The 18,618-nt window shown below is 38.1% G+C and overlaps 1 protein-coding gene across 1 annotated transcript; it reads left to right on the top strand.

Moving 5' to 3' along the window:
• Positions 1 to 235: 235 nt before the first annotated feature.
• Positions 236 to 18,504, top strand: LOC135775860 (alpha-1,3-mannosyl-glycoprotein 4-beta-N-acetylglucosaminyltransferase C). Its single transcript, XM_065286410.2, has 4 exons — positions 236 to 511; positions 7,120 to 7,231; positions 14,271 to 14,388; positions 15,659 to 18,504. The coding sequence occupies exons 2-4, from the start codon at positions 7,133 to 7,135 to the stop codon at positions 16,795 to 16,797; spliced, it is 1,356 nt and encodes a 451-aa protein (XP_065142482.1). The 5' UTR covers positions 236 to 511; positions 7,120 to 7,132; the 3' UTR covers positions 16,798 to 18,504.
• Positions 18,505 to 18,618: the final 114 nt, after the last annotated feature.

Here is an 18,618-nt window from a genome sequence, read left to right as displayed (position 1 = left end):
CGTACATATTTTAACATTTAAAGTACTCAATTGTGTGTATAGTATATTATATATTATACCATAATATATCATCATTTAAATTAGCTTCAATGGATGACACAATTAAATGTATTTCGGTGAATATTTTTTATTTATGTATATTCATTAACACATTTAGTAGACTACAATTTATGAATAACTGTTAGTATTGAACTCGTTGGTCCTGCTTTGGATTCTTGACTCCCCGCTTATAGTCGCTGCGATCTGTTTCTGTTTTTAGAGGAGATTTACCTCGAAACTAATCTGACAGGTTATTTCTCCCAACCTTTGACCGGTTTTATTTCATACCTGAGGTTTCATCACTCCCCAAAAGAGTCCTTGCTATGTCGCCGTCTAGATGAGCATGTTTAACGACTGAAGAACAATAGGAAGTGCGAAAGACTCGTGGGAGTTGCTCTCTGTATGTAAAGTTTTCTCTTGAAAATTTAACTGCTTTATGAAGGTGTTATAATCGTAAAGGTTATAATAAAAGGTAAGTGGATACAATTTTAGTTTACTCTCTGGATGATTTGAAACTTTGTTTAAAATCCGTATCTTTTTCTTTAATTATATCAATGTGTCAGAAGCGGTTTACAGCTGCTATATTTGGGCATCATGTGCGGGTCCGCAACGCTTCAATTTAAACATCAGTAAATGCGCACCGGACCTCCAGTTTATTAAACGGGGACATTTGAACTCATATTTACGCATTTTGACGCCTTACCAACTTTCAATGAATTCAATCTATTCTGTTTTAACACTACTCGTAGTACCTGGAAATCAAACATTTGCTTTGCTGGATCCGTGATGGAAAACTGAACAACAAGGACATTTGGTTATCTTTTAACCATTTACACATTCCAAAGAGATAATGATAGTATAATCCAGGACTTGTCACCTGTCATTTTATTTATGCCCGTATACAGCAGATATAGAGTGTGTTTAGGATTCAGTCACAACTGCCTAAACTCGTTTGAGTTGTTAAAGGGGATATAACTAGATAAACAGTGGAAGAGAATGACAGAAACATATAATTCACTGAAACCAGTTTGCCTGGTTTAGCATATGCTACTCTGTTTCTTTAGGTATTTGCATACTTCCTACAAATGAAAGATGTTTTGGTGTCTGTGTGCCTAGGTGTGCTTTCATCCTGTGTAAATATAGTACATAATGGCCAACGCATGGGGATAAAGTCCAGCTTTGCTGATATGGAAACAAGGCTATTGTAAACCACAAAAACCCTTTAAAAAGAAGTGTTTTCCATCTTAGAAAATGCAGCAGTGATGCTATACCTATAGTAATCAACCTTTTCAACTGCTGAACAAATTCTTTTTGAACACACAACTGGAGCTCTTTGTTTGTTTAAGGCTAGCTTTTCATTTGTTTATTTGTTTGGAAAGCCTCTACCTACTATCAGGCTCCACACATGACTTTCACACATTGTTTAGTTGTTTTGTATGCTGGTTTCAGAAGCCTAGTTCAAAATCCTTAAAAAAAGAGGTTGTGAAAGTTATATGGTGCAATCATCCAATTATAAAATCAACTTAAATGCTAAACAAATGAACAGTGACGCCGAGCCTCCTGGGGGCCCTAAGCAGAATTTGCTTGGGGGCCCCCCACCCACCAATGTTTTTTTTTTTTAAATAAAGAAATTACAAACATTTATAAAAAGAACAAAGTTTCACATTAAGTAAAGGCTAAAATTAGCATTAGGAACAGAAATCAAATCAAATGAATTATAGTCTTTATTATATGAATTAAATATAATTATCATATTTTATAGCTACAGAAGTGATTTTCTCTTTGTCTTGGATTGTTTGACGAACATTTATGACACAGACTTAAGTAGGTTAATTGAGGTTACTGTCCTTTTAAGAGGAGCATGGACAAGGAGGAGAGATAAACAAATGTTTTTATTGGAAGAAGAGTACTGTGGAAATCATTTGTTTGTATGTGCCCTGTCAAGAACAGAAAGATTTTATGTTTGCTTGCTTTCTGAAACTCGTCTTTTCATGTCTGCACTACTGAGTGCACTTAAACCCGCGTGCACACATAGACAGAGGACGAATTACAAACGGCGCAGAATAAAAACCTTATGTTGTTTTTCAGTGCTCTAATCCTCAAATGTATGTTAATGGACAACAGTAGAGCTATAATCGGGCCTTAAAAGTTAGGCCCGAAATGACCGGAGCCCGACAGAATTCGGCCCCAAGCCGAAAGTACATTTTGATTGACAGCTTTTTAAAAGCCTAAACCCGTTTACAGCCCGACATTATTTAAATGTGTGCACGTACACAGCTTTTGTCAAGAATGAGTAATTTACATAGGTTTTAACATTATTTATTCATGACTAACTAGGCTACATGCCACTTGGAAGTTGAAACAAAGAAATAAAAGAAGTCATCTGTAACATCGTAACATCTCACTCTAAATAGGCCTATGCAATAGACTATAAATAGGCCAACATGCCAATACATTTTTTTTTTCTTAACGAATTAAATTAAGATAATACATTCTGAATTAAGAATTGTATTTGGGAAAAACGAAATTAAGATAAAGGCTCCGCGGGATTTGCTTCGGCACTTTTCTCCATTAATGCCAACATTAGTCTATATCCTCTGTCTAAATTATGTATTTAAGACTCAATATTTAGTTATAAATTGAAAAACCTTTACTCACCAAGATTAGGCTACATGTTTTTGTTGAGGAAAATTATTAAATCCACTGTAAATGGCTTCAGTGCTTCAGTTCGGACCGAGCCCGGACCAACCCCGTGTAAAGTTATAGAAATGAAGCCCAAAGATCTTCAGCTCTAGACACACAGTAGCGTAAAGGCAGTTGCCCACCGGACCCGCAGCTCAGCGCCACGCCCTTCTAAAAAAATCAAACACATTGTTATCTATGAGTGTACGCACACCGGCGCCAACAGGTGGCGCCTGTCTGCGGCACCCAGCTATGACTCAGGAAGTTGCCCAAATCCCTCAGAGCGCCACTCACATAGTTTAACATTAAATTGCGCATGACTCAAACGCAACACTAGCACTGCAGACAAACAGCAGTTGTCTGCAAATCAGAATGTTCTTGTCTTGAATTATTCATTTATTCATTTATATTACTTGTTTAAAGGGCCATTTCACCGATAAGAGCATTAATCTTTATGGAAAGTGTGTCATATTTGTAGTCAAAATGTAACATAAATTTAGAATTGTGTGTCTATTTGACCGAGAAAAGACAGAACGTGACTTTAGAGCACATTTGTATGAAAAACTACAACTCCCACTATGCACCACAATGCACAGCTCTGCAAGCCACTCCCATTAATCAGAACACGGCTAAGACATGCTATTATGTACATAAATGCCACGTTAGTAAAACAAAGAAAATAGCCATCACCACTGTGTCTGACAGACACCAATCATGATTTACTTTTAAACTCTGGTCTGGTGTGTAGCAAAGTCTTATTCAAACAGTAACGTGCTGTTTCAGATCCGCAGTACAAATGTCTTTTCAAGTATTTAAAAAAGGGTATGCATTTTAAATGTTTATTTAGTTTTACCAATTTTCTTTTTGTCTCTTGTTTACTGTAATTACGTTTGTGTTATTATTGGCCTCACTGCTCTCACAATATAGACATATAAAACACCTCTCAGATATGCTATTGTGTACATAAATGCCACGTTAGTTTAACAAAGAAAATAGAAACACTCACTTTAGTCAGACGTCCGTTTATCCCTGCATCCTCCACACAAACGCGTCCCCTGCATAATATCTCCACAGACGCGCTGCCTCAGCTCTTGGAGCTTGTGCTCGTAAACCGAAACGCGTCTTTGAAATAAGCACGCGACCAGAAACATTCACAAAACAAACGTTCATATCCTTATCTGATCCAGAAATGTTAAACCGAAAGCAAATAGCGCGAGTCCGTCCAAGCTTATATACTCCGCAGCGCGTCTGCTCGTAAACCGAAACATGTCCGTGAAATAAACATGTCCAAACGCGCGCAAAGTTCCTCACTTGCCTAGAAACCTTCACCAAACAAACGTCCATATCCTTATCTGATGCAGAAATATAATAAAGCAAGCACACAGCGAGAAAACAGGCAGTAGTCTGTCCAAGCTTCTCTACGCAGCAGAGGTCGATGGTTGCGGTGTCTTCCACGGGCTCCTCTACCCAGCCGAAGCCCAGGCTCCGGGCTACTCCTCGGGCTTCTTTTCCTACATCTGCCTCAGCTCTTTGCAGTATTGTGGCTCATAAAGGTGCAATGAACAGCGGATTAGAGCATCACGCTTGCGAAATCACCCTCTTCCATGTAATATTGATTAACTTCCACTGTTATTGTAACATGAATTCTGCCTCGCTCCACAACTTCTGTTTAGCTTAGCTTAGCATAAAGATGGCGGCTGATCGTTTTTTTCCGTCTGTGTTCGTATATTTTCGTAAGTCCCACCCACTGATCTGCAATTGGTCTGAAGCGTGAGTGGGTCCCACCCATAGCCCCCACCTTGGAAAAATGAGGAATGAGTGTCTGTAGTCTTTCACACTGAACAGAGATACAGGATTTCCTTCTTTCAATGACGCAAAATGACGATTTTTACATCATTGAAAGAAGGAAGTGCCTCACTGAAATCAGTATTTCTCCCGTCTCAGGAGAAACTGAGGGAATGATGCACGACCATTCAAAAACATGACTGGGGTTCTAACGGTACAAAGCTTAATGCAAATGGGTGAAGTTTCCCTTTAAGTCAGGGGTTCCCAAACTTTTTTTCCTGCGCACCCCCTTCTATGTCCCAACCGGGTTGGCGCACCCCCAATCCCCATTTAAAAAAAATCCAAAAAAGCTTTATTTTCTCACCATAAATACTCATGTTTAATCATGCGCAAATAACCAAGGGCCGGTTGCACTAGCCGGACGTTAAGAAGTTGGGTGTAATAGTCCTACGTCGGGCTTAGCTACGTCCAACATTGTGAAAAATATTTACGCCTATTGCACCATCTGAAACTACGCTCAGCGTAGATGATGCGCACCCCGTGTATGCGTTTAACCACTGTGATATTTAGACGCCATTCGAGTTTACTATGGTAAAAACGTACACTTACTGCCGTCAGCTAATAGATGACATATGAGAGGTTTCCTCATGTTTACCAGTGCGTCACGTGCAGACCCATCAAACACATTAACGAAAGCCTTTACTGTTCGCACAAAAGGTGTATAATAGTTTGCAGATTCATTATAACAGCTCAAGTTTCAAACAAAATTAAATGAAAGCTTTTAATAAGTTCTCTACAGTAAGTATTTATGTATTTTATTATATAATTCATTGGCGGTCTCTTTACCATGCATGAAAACACATTGCTCGCGTATCCTGTGCCCATGTCTCGTCACATTTCATTATTTCTATTTTTGCCATAAAAGTCTCTCTCTCTCGGTCCCTCTCCTCCTTCGTGGCTAACAACTTTATCATAAGACGTCCCACATATGACAGTTTCCCTGATTTCAGTCAGTTAAGCATATTTATAATATATATGGAATGAATGAAACGAGTTGGCACGCATATAGCGGCTGCAGTGCATAACAGAAGAGCAGTGCGTAGAAAAAGACAGCAGCTGTCTTCTACGTTTCTATCAAAAACTAATAAATTATAGTTTTTTTATTTAAAATAAAAGCGATTACAAAGGAAATGTTTACTGTTCATTTTTTTATTTATTTATTGTATGGAAAAATCCCACTTAAAGAAACAGACCGCCATTACATTTTTCCTCTCGCGCACCCCCTGGTGGCAGCTCGCGTACCCCTGGGGGTGCGCGTACCACACTTTGGGAATCCCTGCTTTAAGTTATTTAATTGTAAAAAAGGGGGCCCCACCAGCCGTTTAGTTCGCTCATGCCTTGGGCCGGCTCTGCAAATGAAACTGTGTTCTCAGGACTTTTCATAAATGTCATATTGATACAAGTTGTCACATGTTTTAAAGTTGTGAATTTAAATAACATTTGTTATGTAAAAATGGGCATTTTCCTCAAATCAGTGTCAGTTGGGGCATACAATAAACTGTACTGAAAAAAAGTGAAGATTGAATAGCCTGATCCTACAAGAATTCTTACATATTTACTAGTTGGGGAAATCATATAGATTCATACAAAGTTAATTGTGCAAAAATGTACGATTATCATTAAAAAAAAATAAGGAAACCCCACCCCTAAACCCTGCACCAAACCCCAACGTCACGGGGCAAAGGCAAATTGTACAAAAATTTACAATTGTGGTTGTACAAATTAAGTCACTTTGTAAAATATGTACGAATTGTCATAAGAAAGTGTTGGATTGAATGCACTGAAGGTTGCTTTGGATAAAAGCATCTGCTAAAAGCATGTAAATGTATTCTCTTTTTGACAACTTACCCCATAGTGCAGTGGTTCTCAAATTTTTTTACCTAAATAGGTATTACTGTATCTATTTCAGGACCCACCAACATATTTTTAAATGGAAATATGAGAAAAATACACATTTGACCCTTTTTATAACTGAGTAGTTTTTATTTTCCTTGTCACTTTATTAATGGTAAGGTAAATTTATTTGAAATATCAAAACATTTTATGGTAAATCATATAAAAATTATTGTCATTGCTGGTCATTAACTGGAATAAACAGTTTTTTTTTGTGTGCCATTATTGACCACAACAGCAAAGAGGCTTTGCGAGACCCTCAAGTGAGTCACCACCCATATTTGGAAAACCCCTGCCATACCTGTAGTCTGTGTTTTCATGTTCATCTTTGCAAACTTTTTTGTTTACATTTTTCATAGTTAACTTCAGTATATCAAAATGTATTTTGAGGTCAAATTGATTCATAATACTACAAATCAGGTAAAAAATGACATTCAAAATATGTTAAACCAATAGACATATTATCATATCACTGAATGTTTTGTTGAATGTATTGCCTAAATGATTCATAAATGACAATGAATTATTTAAACATGGACATGTGAATAATTGAACAATGCAGCTGCTGATTAAATATAACCAAACATATTGGGAGATTATAGCTACAGGTGGCTACAAAGTATATTATATGCTTTCATGTCCTCATGTGTTTGTTGACAGAAAAAGGTGGGAGATGAGATGCCATCTAAAAACATCCATTCGCTTAGCGGCTGGTCTTTTCATTTGTGCCAGCATCTACTTCTACATACGGACACAGTCAGGAAACTTAAAGGTAACGCATACACTGACTAACAATGACAACTTTCTCTGCTCAAAAGATTGCACCCAAAAATCTCACCACAAGTTGAAGACACATCATTTGATTTGCAAGTGTCAAAATAAATGATATCCAAAAGCTTGATGATGTTTTTTTAATCAACATTAAGTTTATTTCCCAGGTGACATCTGTTATCTTCAAAAGTGTTTTAATACAGAATATTAAATATAATTCAGAATAGAAATAAACACATTGAAGAGAACCACAATATAGCCTGACTTTTTACAATATAGTGACTTTTAATCAAAATGCGATGATTTTAACACCTCTGCTAAATTATTTTTAACCCCGGTGATAGAAAATGTATCCTGTCCCCACCCCATAATGCTACTTATTCAATAGACCATATAAAATACCAAAATTAATTTAACCAAAAAAGCATCTTGATTTTGCATACATCTGACACAAAAGCAGTTTTAAACCAATATAGAATTAATAATTGCTGTTATAAGCCTCAACCAAAAATATAAGCATTATATTTAATATAAGCAAAATTTATATAAATTTTAAATATATAAATAAATATATATATATATAAAAATAAATATATTTCAACAAAAAAAACCATTGGAGCTGTAGGAGATCTGGCACTCTCGGCTAAATTTGGTTTCTCACACAAGGTTATTCTCCATGCTTACAGTAAAGTTTTCGTTCCTTGCCATTGCTGTACTGTTGGCTTGCTTACTGGGAGACTGCTGCCATAAGCTTATCTTAGCATAGCAATTAAAGTAAACCACTGTGTTAAGTTATAAAAAAATTTATGAGGACAATAAAATTATGTACAGCCTGTGAGGGATGCATCCATCGTGACTATTTTCCTGTGATACAGAGTTACCCAAGAGGTACAGAGTTAGAAACCAAGGTTTCCTTTCCTCATTTGGCTATTCGAAACGTCTCGAATTGGGAACTACTAACAGATTTAACAAAAAATGCGGAGCTATCGTATTACAGACAGCAAAAAAAAAAAAAAAACATTGAAAGGAGAAGTTCATTCCAACGTCCACAGACCACAGGTGGGTTCACAGTTGTAGGGTCACTAGTATCAAGCAATGATTTTACTTTCTACTTAAAAGTATTTTTTCAAGTATTTGTATTTTATCCGTGTTTTTCTTTGGAAAACATATTCCAAGGCATATTAGTCTTTACTTTATTACATTTCATAAATACAAGTTTTTGTTTTACATTTAAAGCTCACGTAACACATGCTGTTTCTGCATTTCTGATGTTAATCTGGAGTACCTATAGTGTAGTATGACATCCTTTATATCTCCGAAGAGTCTTTAGTTTAATCAGATTTATAAAAGAAAGATTAGCTTTACAGAATCTTTCCGATAACGTACGAAAAAATGAAGAAGGAGTTACTACCGCGGGTGGAGGGAGTACGAGTCATGCAACACTATACAACACTTATAACTTATGATTCACTACATGTTTGTGTCATTTATATAATATGCACGCGCATATTTCCAACATAAGACAGAAGTCTTACTTACCGCATGCAACTTGTAACCCGGTTGGGAAAATCCAGTGCATCAAACACACACGCAAAACTCCGCTGCTACCCCGGATAATAAACTATATCCATTGTTTTCATAAAGCTGTATTTCTTCTCCTTGCATCCAAAAACACACTTCTTCTTTCGTGCCATTGTTGAGTTTTGAAATTAAGCAGAGCTGTTGCGTGATGTGAATGTTTGTAAGTTCTAGCATCTCCCGCTGATTGACGGGTGGGCGGGGTTTTCTGGGGGAAGTGCCCATATAAAGAAGTGATACGTATAGAAAACCCCTGAAACGTCAGTTGGACCTGTAATCGAAAAAACTTTCCGAAACTTGTACGAACCCTGGCGAAGTGCATTCGGCACAGAAATACTCTGTAACACGTCCAACTGCTTTTTTGACACTTACGTTTAGCATAAGGAAACAACTCTATAACTGTGTTTATAAGTCAGAATGCTTGAAATACCACTGAACCCCCCTTTAATATTTTAGCACATAAACATACTTTAACTTAAAAGTAAAAGTAAACAATTTTAAACGGGCACATGACTCAGTCATATTTTATTGTTTTATACTATTGTCTTAGGTCTACTTATGACATTCACATGATTTTACATCCAAAAACATCAAAAGCCGTAAGTCATCGGCTATTTTGTACCCGGGTTTATAGGCTGACTTGAGAAATGCTCAGATTTGATGGGTGGGCCCCATTGATGACTTGGAAGCAGCCCCGCCGCTCCCATAACGCGCATCACGCGCTGTGCGTAGGGCATCACGTGCTGAGGGGGCACCAAAAATAATAGCCTAATGAAAAAAAATTATAATGCTGAAATTATTTCATTAGTCTATAGAAATATTATTAGGCCCTTTATATCCATGTATATGTTACAAAAAAGGGGGAACGAGATAATTTAATGGCTCTAGTCTAGAAAGTATGCCCCCAGCCTTTGATGGTCCGTGCCGGTTGATCGCGCGGGCGCCTGACGAAGTTTGACAGAGGCCGTTTCTCAATCCGAAGGCTGCAGCCTCCAGAGGTCGCATTTATAGGCTGCATACGTCATCAAAACTTTCTTATTTCGTAATATTAACGATTATAAAGTGAACTATTATTCTTAGTTAATCGTAAATTGTTGTAATATGCTTATGACTTGCTAATGTAATGTTCAGTTAACTGAAATAAACCAGGCTTGATGACGTATGCAGACTGCATATGCGACCTCGCGCAGGCTGCAGCTTTCGGATTGAGAAACGGCCAGTCAGAAGGCAACTTTTGGAAATGGTCCCGAAAAGACAGCAGGAGTCAGGATCGGAAAAAAGGAAAAGGAAGAAACTGCGGGATGATGCCCGTGCATCACTTGCAGGTAAGTCCATCATGTTTAATCACTCTTAAATCAGGGAAATGCGCATGGGCTGCAGCTGCTGCTAATTTAATGCGCCTCGAGCTTGCTGTGCTGATATTAATGTTTAGCAAACTATGTTGTTATAATTTATAACTTCAGTGCAAGCTAAATTGAGAAACATTACTGTAAAACATGCATCGATGCATCGCGCTCCCATTAAAAAGACCTGTCTGAAATCGATTCTGAATCGTAAGGCTCCGATTCAGTGTTTCATGCACAGCTTGTGCATGTATTACGGCTCCGTGATCAGTAGGAAGTCCTTATCAATCTAAAATCACTACAAGTTTGACTCGTTTATAACGTGCATTTAAAAAAGCAACACTCGTCAAACACAATCATTTAAAATATTCTTTATTATCATGAAAATACCTGAAACAATCTGAAGAACAGCGATATAAATATTCCTTTAGACATTTCCTGGAATAGTGTTTGGTATACTACTTCTTCTGTGGCACAAATGGTGTTTCTAAGCGAGAGCGCCCCCTGGCTTTTGGATGTGCCTGCATTTCACCGTAATTCATTCAAATTCATTCATTGAGAAAATGCGCATTTGCCCGATTAATTGTCACAACCCTATTACCTATGCATATGCATTTTACAAATAACTGACGCAGCTGTTACTTTCTTTACTACGTTTCTTTAGATATTGAGCAGCAGTTTATTTTGTGGTTTATTTTGACGTGACGGTGGTTAATACTTTCTCAGTAAAAGTTAACGTTAGCAGTCAGTGCACATGTTACAATTCATCACTTTAAATATATATAAATATAAAACGTCATGATATGAAGCAAACATTACTGTGACACTTAGTTCTCTGAATCTTTGTTTTATTTAAGAATATTGAGTATTCTTGTTTACTTATTAATGTTTATTTAATGTAATTTATTTAAAGTGACATTGTACTTGGGAAAACCATGTCTGGATTATTTTGATAATTTAAGTTTGGTAATTTTTTCTGTTTTGCTATTCTATAAAAGTTTGCACTTTCAAATGTAGTGTGTGTTGGCTAAAGCTGTGAAGATTTTACTTTCTGCTATTAAGTTATATGTTTGGCAATAAAAAATTTAAATGGCAAAAACAAACGTTGTTTTTCTCAGGGTCGGGGTGGGGGGCATTATAAAGGAGTTATGCTTAGGGCACCAAAATGGCTTGCAGCGGCACTGCTTGGAAGTAAACGTCCACTGCTATGATTGGATAACAGTTTTATGTAGTCAAACTAGCTTTTAATACTCAATCTCATGTGTAATCAGAGTTTACTGTTAAGTGAGTGTCTTGCGAGTATTTTGTTAACATGAGCATCTATTTTATCATAAACCCTTTGATGCGTGTACAACACACACACACAAACACATATTTTGGACTCACAAGCAACACACTACACTCCGAAAACATATTTGGACTTTCGGAAGCGAAGTCACCGCCAGCCACTGATAGTAGTTACTAAAGTGTTTTACTCACAGAAGTTTGCTGCACCATTCTGCTCGAATCCAATATTGATGGAACGCATTGCTTTTAAATGTAGTCTCTCTGCAAAGCCAGCGTCGACCCGTAGCTTGTTCCTCAGAGTTTTATTCAGCAAACACGGAGCAAATGTTATGCTTCCCTCAATGTCTCTCGATCAAAAACAATGGCATGTTTAAGGGGGTCGCACACCGGACGCGCAGCTCAGCGCCGTGCCACGTAGAGTCGCGTCCAGGACAACTTTGAGGTTTTGTACACCGGAAGTGCACATTAAATAGCATGAGCTTAGTCAAATAGCGTCTACTTCAAAATACTAAATATACGTTAGCAGCTAATGTTAATCGTTAATGATTTGGGACAAATATGATGTTATTTAATGTTAAACTATGTGAGTGGCGCTCTATGGCGCGACAGGGATTTGCCCAACTTCCTGAGTTGTAGCTGGGCGCCTCGGACAGGCGCCACCTGTCGGCGCAGGTGTGCGTATACTATTAAAAAAACAATGGGTTTTTTTCCCGAACAGCGCTGAGCCCATTGTGCGACCCCCTTTATGGTATGGTGGCTCTACCCTCCTAATGGGAGGGGCCTAAATGCTCTAAGCAGGCAAAGCAGTGAAAGGCGGGGTAATCTCGCTCCTTCTGATGACATAACAAGGCACATTCCTGAACGGCTCATCTGAGCTGACTTTTTTTCAAAGGCAGAGCAGAATACATAGGGCTCAGTTTACACCTATCACCGTTTTTAACTAATTGGGGAACATAAACAGGCTGGGGAACTCATATTAATGTTAGAAAACCTCATAAAGTGAAATTTTCATGCCATGTGCCCTTTAAATAAATGTTAATATGCAATACACAGTATGATTCTATGCTTTAGAATGTAGTGAAGTAACATTTTCCCCAAGACAAACCCCCTAATAAAGCTAACTAAGTATTGTCCACCTTTGCTATCATGCGGGTTATTACATTCGTAACCAAGACCTTCCCCCTTTGAGTCGGTCACTTCAATGTCATATCAATGACTGACGAATTGGGAATCCCTACAAAAGGGTGCCTCTTCTGGCGCTTTTTCATTGCACAGTACCCCACGGTTTAGTTTGGGTCAGGTCAGGTCCTGAGTAAGCCTCCGGGTCACTTGCTTTTAGAGTAGCTGGGACAGGTGTAGACTGAGTAGACTGTTCACATCAGTAACACTTAGATAACAATAGAAAGCATACCTGTTCCGGCGGTAAGGAGATTGCTGCGGAAGTAGCAAATGTGCTTCATGGTTGTGGTTATTCATGAATTTTTTTTCATGAAACCTTTTTTTCACAAACCGCATCCTGCTTTAAAGCCACACTTTTACATACAGTACTGTGCAAAAGTCTTAGGGCACCATGCCAGAATTAGCTGTTTTTGCAGTGTTAAAGTGATCCTAGTGTATATACAACCAGAAAAAACAAGAAATGTGTATGTAGTATTAAAAACTGTATAAAAATGAAGTGTATTTAGGGTAAACTCCCCTTCCACTTAAGCAACACTCTAAAAATGGTTGGGTTAAAAACAACCCAATTGGGAACCCAGCGCTGGGTAAATATTGGACGGAACACATGCTGGGTTAAAGTAACCCAGCACGTTGGGTAACACATTTTAACCCAGCAGGTTGGGTTGTTGAGAAAACCCAACACGTAATCAACCGTGTGATGGGGATTTTGTAACACCGATTTTATTAATATGCCATATCAAACATCTTAGAACGATTATTCAAGTCAATTTGTGTAAATGGCGATCTGAGGTAACAGTCGTCATTCCTCCAAATTACACCCGTCGTCTTAGTCTGTATAAATTAACACGTTGCTGTCTCGCAAAATGTTATAATCTTGTTTATATTCATGAAATATTCACAAAAACATATAAACTTACCTTGAAACAACTGCTTCCAGTGACCCTGTCCTTTCACGACGACTGTTGCTGAGCACATTCAAACATCAAGGGCGCGAAGCACATGAGCCTCTTCAAACAACCCAACATAATAACCCAGCAGTTTTAACCCAACACCTAGAAAACTGAAACTACCCAAAAAGTGTTTAAAATGTAAAAAAATAACCCAGCAAAACAACCCAACAGACTCAACCCAGCATTTTGAGTTAAAAAATAACCCAGCCATTTTTAGAGTGAATAGCATGAAACTGCAGTATCTCTTGACTTAAACCTAAATTAAATTAAATAATTTTTACTTCATTCTGCCTAAAAACGCTTAAGATGTGTTTCGTGCCAAGAGATGTCACACTAAATACTGACAATGCCTAAAGAAGACATTTAGTCCTGAAAAGTTAAAATTTTAATTTATTTTGTACATATTTCCTGTATTTTCTGTTAAAATAGATTGAAAAAATAAATATGGATGGACATTAAAACTTCTAAAACAACAAGTCTGGAGGTGGTGGGCTAAGACTTTTTCAAAGTACTCTATATACACTGAGCACCAACAGCTAGCTGATGAAATTAACCCACAATAAAAAAAAACATCACTTCCCTCTTGGTTTGTTATATTTTAAGTGCAAAGACATTTAGAAATCCATTCTGTGAATAGCATTTTGTATATCAGTCAGCTTGTTGGAACTTCAGAGCAATAGTATTGTTTTATTGATTGATTTAGACCCAGTCAGTGACCTGGATCTGGGATAAAGAGACTTGGCCTGAAAAGATTGAGGGCTATTACCTGCGTTTCAACACCTCCATTAAAGTTCTGGCAGGAAACCTTCAGCAGCCCAAGAGTGAGTTCATTTATAATCATCAGTGAATTTACATTTACAAATGTTTTGGTACAATACTGCAGATATAGACAACACCCAAATGTTTACTGGTTATTTAGTGATATAATTTCTTTTTAAATATTTTCTAAATCATTCTGGGTTGTTTCAACCCATGGTTGGGTCAATGGACATTTTCTTGGTTCATTTAAACCAGTGTTTCCCAATCCTGGTCCTCAAGTACCCCCTTCCAGAAAGTTTTAGATGTCTCTTTATCAAACACACCTGATTCAACTCATCAGCTTCCTTCCAGAATGGTTAACATGTCTCCCTAACAAGCTGATGAGTTGAATCAGGTGTGTTAAAGGAACAGTATGTAAGAAATTTATACCAATTAATCATAAAATGGCCCTGAAATTAGAGACACACTATGCAGTTATTTTACCTTAATATGACAGTCATAGTAGGGCGAATTATCCTCCTGTTGAAGCTCGGGGAGGACTCCGCTAGAAAACCCATCAATGCAAGCTTGAGAGGAGCGTCCCGGCAAATCTCGCGAGAATCACGACTTGCTTTACAGCAACGACGTCACACACGTTAGGCTTGTTCGACTTCGTGCGGCGCCGTTAGAACCGACAGACGGATGAAGTCAAAGTGCCGCAAGAGCGAGACTAAATTAAACTTCGGATCATTCTCGTCATCCGGCTGTCGGTTCTTGCATTGCCGCATGAAGTCGAACAAGCCTTTAAACAACAACTGCACGCGTGAATTTGAGACGTGATGCTCAACGATGGAAAAGTTAAGTAAGCGTTGTGTATTGGCCAACAGTTGTGTGATTTCAGTACCAGTTTTGGCCACAATTCTACATACTGTTCCTTAAAAAAGGAGACTTATTAAACTTTCTAGGACAGGGTAATTGAGGACCAGGATTGGAAAACATTAATTTAAACCAATGGTTAAGTGTGTCCATATTTTACCCAACTATGGGTTGAAACAATCCAAATAAAAGTGCTTTACAATGCCACAGAAAAAACATTTTTGGCTTAATGGTTTTAAAGATCCTTCAACAACGGCTCTGTTTTACAAAAGGTTATTTGTAGTAAAAAGAGGTTCCTTACATTATAAAATATATGACATAAAGAATGCTTCTAGGAACCTTTGAGGAACCAAAAATGGTTCTTCTACGGCATCGCTGTAAAGAAGCCTCTTTTGAATGGTGTAGGTGTGAAATATATACAAAAAAACACATCTCAACCCACTTCCTGTAATGTCCTGTGGTTTTTATCATTTGCAGAGTATCTAACTCTGGGGCTTGCATCTGTGAGGAGGAAAAAGGACAATTATCTACAAAGCACCCTTCAGTCAATCTTCTCTCAATCCTCTGAGGAAGAACTGGCTGAAATGGTTGTAGTTGTCCTCCTTGCGGACTTTGACCTGAACTGGGTCCAGCAGACCGTTCAGATGATTAAGGAAAATTTCTTCAATCAGCTGTCCCAGGGTCGGTTGCTGGTCATCCATGCCAACCAAGAGAGCTATCCTCCGCTTACAGGCCTAAAGAGGAACTTCAATGATGCTCCTGACCGTGTGACCTTCCGTTCGAAGCAGAACGTGGACTACGCCTTTTTGATCCATTTCAGCAGTAACCTCTCCCAGTACTATATCATGTTGGAAGACGACGTGGCCTGTGCCAAGAACTTCCTCTCGAAATTACGTGAGCACGTTCGCTCGATGAGGTCCTCAAAGTGGGTCACCCTGGAATTTTCCAAACTGGGCTACATAGGGAAACTGTACAAATCCAGTGACCTGCCCACTTTGGCTCGGTTTTTGTATAACTTCTACCAGGAGATGCCCTGTGACTTCCTGCTGACGCATTTCCGCACTTTGTTGATGCAGGATAAAACGATTCGGTTTCGCCCATCGCTGTTTCAGCATGTGGGCACTTACTCGTCTTTTCAAGGCACGTTCAATCGCCTAAAGGACGAGGACTTTGTCGAAGAGCTCGGCGATAACCCTCCGGCACACATTAGTACGAACATCGAGTATTTCTCGACCAACACGCCCGACAAGGCGTATAACCAAGATTCGGACTATTTCTGGGGCATGTCCCCTATTGGCCCAGAAAGCTACTTCACTGTGACCTTTCACAAACCTATGATGATCTCTCGCGTGCGGATACAAACTGGACTGGATGGAAAAGATGAGCTGACCTCTGCTTCAGTGGAGCTTGGGAGAACTCTGGTGGAGAAAGAGACTACGTGGGAATGCTCAGGGTTTGAAACACTTGGTTCTCTGAAACAAGGACAGTTTGATATGTCAGGTATTGAAAAACTTGGGAACGCATCCGTTTCGTGTGTACGAATCCAAGTCACAGCCGAACAATCAAACTGGGTCATTATAAACTACTTTCAGGTCTGGACATTTAAGATTGACTGAACTTATAAAGCCGATAAAAATACTGCAACATAAAAATCTTTTTGATTGCACAAATGAATGCCTCACCATAGCGGACCAAAATGTACATCTCTTGGTAATCTGTGTGCAAGTATGCAAAGATTATACTTTAATGACACAGCTGATGGTCCACCATTCTGAGAAAAGTCAAACTGTGACCATTTTCTGTGTATGATCATTTTGATGCATTTGACAGTCAACTTTATCCAAAGCTACTTCAAGGTATCCAGGTCATTGGTTACTGTGTTATGTGTTAACCAAACCAACAACCTTTATCTACCAAACAAAGAATACTTTTTTTATCATTTTTTAAAAACATGTTTATACAAAACCTTTGAGAATGAAAACGGATTTATAAGCACAATGTAACTTATATATTTTTGATATGCCATAAATAGCTTTATAGCTCAGTGGTAGAGCCTTGCATCGTGGGTAGAGCAAAAGGTTGCGGGTTCAGACTCAGGAAACACACATACTGGTAAAAATGTGTAGGTTTGCTTTATAATGCACAGTAAGTAGCTTTGGATAAAAGTTTCTTCTAAATGCATAAATGTAAATGTATGCTAGTCATACCTGTCAACACTCCTGTTTTTCCTGGGAATCTCTCATGTTTCACTGTAATCTCTCGCCCTTCCTGTTTTCACGAGAAACCCACAGCTAAATCGGCAATGCCTGCGGCTTTTCAAAGTGTGTCACATTGACAACGTTTACACACACCCTCATAATGTGATTATTATGGGATTTGGCCTATATTGTCATTATGCTTTACCTCTTGTAAACACAATACTTCAATAAAAGTAATGGGATTAAGCTCATAATTGCAGCAAACATAATCGTATTAAAAGAGGTGGCATAAGCAATTTTTAATCGCAGTATGCGGCCATTTAAACATTTTAAATGCCTTTAAACCGCACTAAATGAAGCGTGCGCACAAAGTTTTTTTTTTTAACTTTGTCAACATGACTCAGTCTGCCTTCATCCTAGGGATGGGACGGTCTGAAAATTTCATCTCATGATTATAGTGACCAAGTTATCATGGTTATCAATATTATCATGGTTTTGTTAAAATGAGATGGAAATGTTCAAAAAAATTTTTTTTCAAAAGTTTCATTTTTGAAAATCACAATTTAAAGGTGACATAGAATGATTGAACGGGGTATTTATCCTTGTTCTGTGATGTGACATGTAGACAATTTTTTTTTTTTTGGGTCTGTAATGCCTTAGAAGCTTCCTAAAAACCTCTCTCAGATAGCTCTATAGGGTGGAGGATTTTAAACAAGTGGTTTTGCACCTATTTGGCCCCCCCTACTACTGGCTTAACTTGCAATCTCATTACTGATTGGCTGACTTTGCTGCAACTCAAAAAATGTAGCCAATTGTTTTAAAGTGGAGGGGGAGTTAGATGCCTGTGATGTCATAAGCATCAGTTTTTCAGATTGGGCCGTTTTCTGGCTGACATTTCTAAAAGAGGAATTTCTATGAGACTGAGATGTTTAGCATGTTTAGCACTTTTTGTATGTTTGTGAATGCAGGTAGACTACCATTATTCAACAAAGACAAGGTCAAAATGGTTTTTCATTCTCTGTCCCCTTTAATATTTCATATCCCTGAAATTATTTCTGTGGTAAAAAAGAAATAAATCTGTCTAATAAGTTTACAGTGAATGAATCCAATACATTATCCCTTAAAAGCCTTCTTGTGCAAAAAACTATGTTGCATGTGGGCACCTGTGTCAAACTGATTCTGGCTGTACAGGATTTACCGCGAGTTTTCAAAATCACGGTAATCAAACACGGTTGTAAT

Source organism: Paramisgurnus dabryanus, chromosome 21, assembly GCF_030506205.2.
Source record: "Paramisgurnus dabryanus chromosome 21, PD_genome_1.1, whole genome shotgun sequence".
Classification (NCBI taxonomy): Eukaryota; Metazoa; Chordata; class Actinopteri; order Cypriniformes; family Cobitidae; genus Paramisgurnus; species Paramisgurnus dabryanus.
Note: the sequence above shows the minus strand (reverse complement) of the source record. Positions and strands in the feature narration are given on the sequence as shown.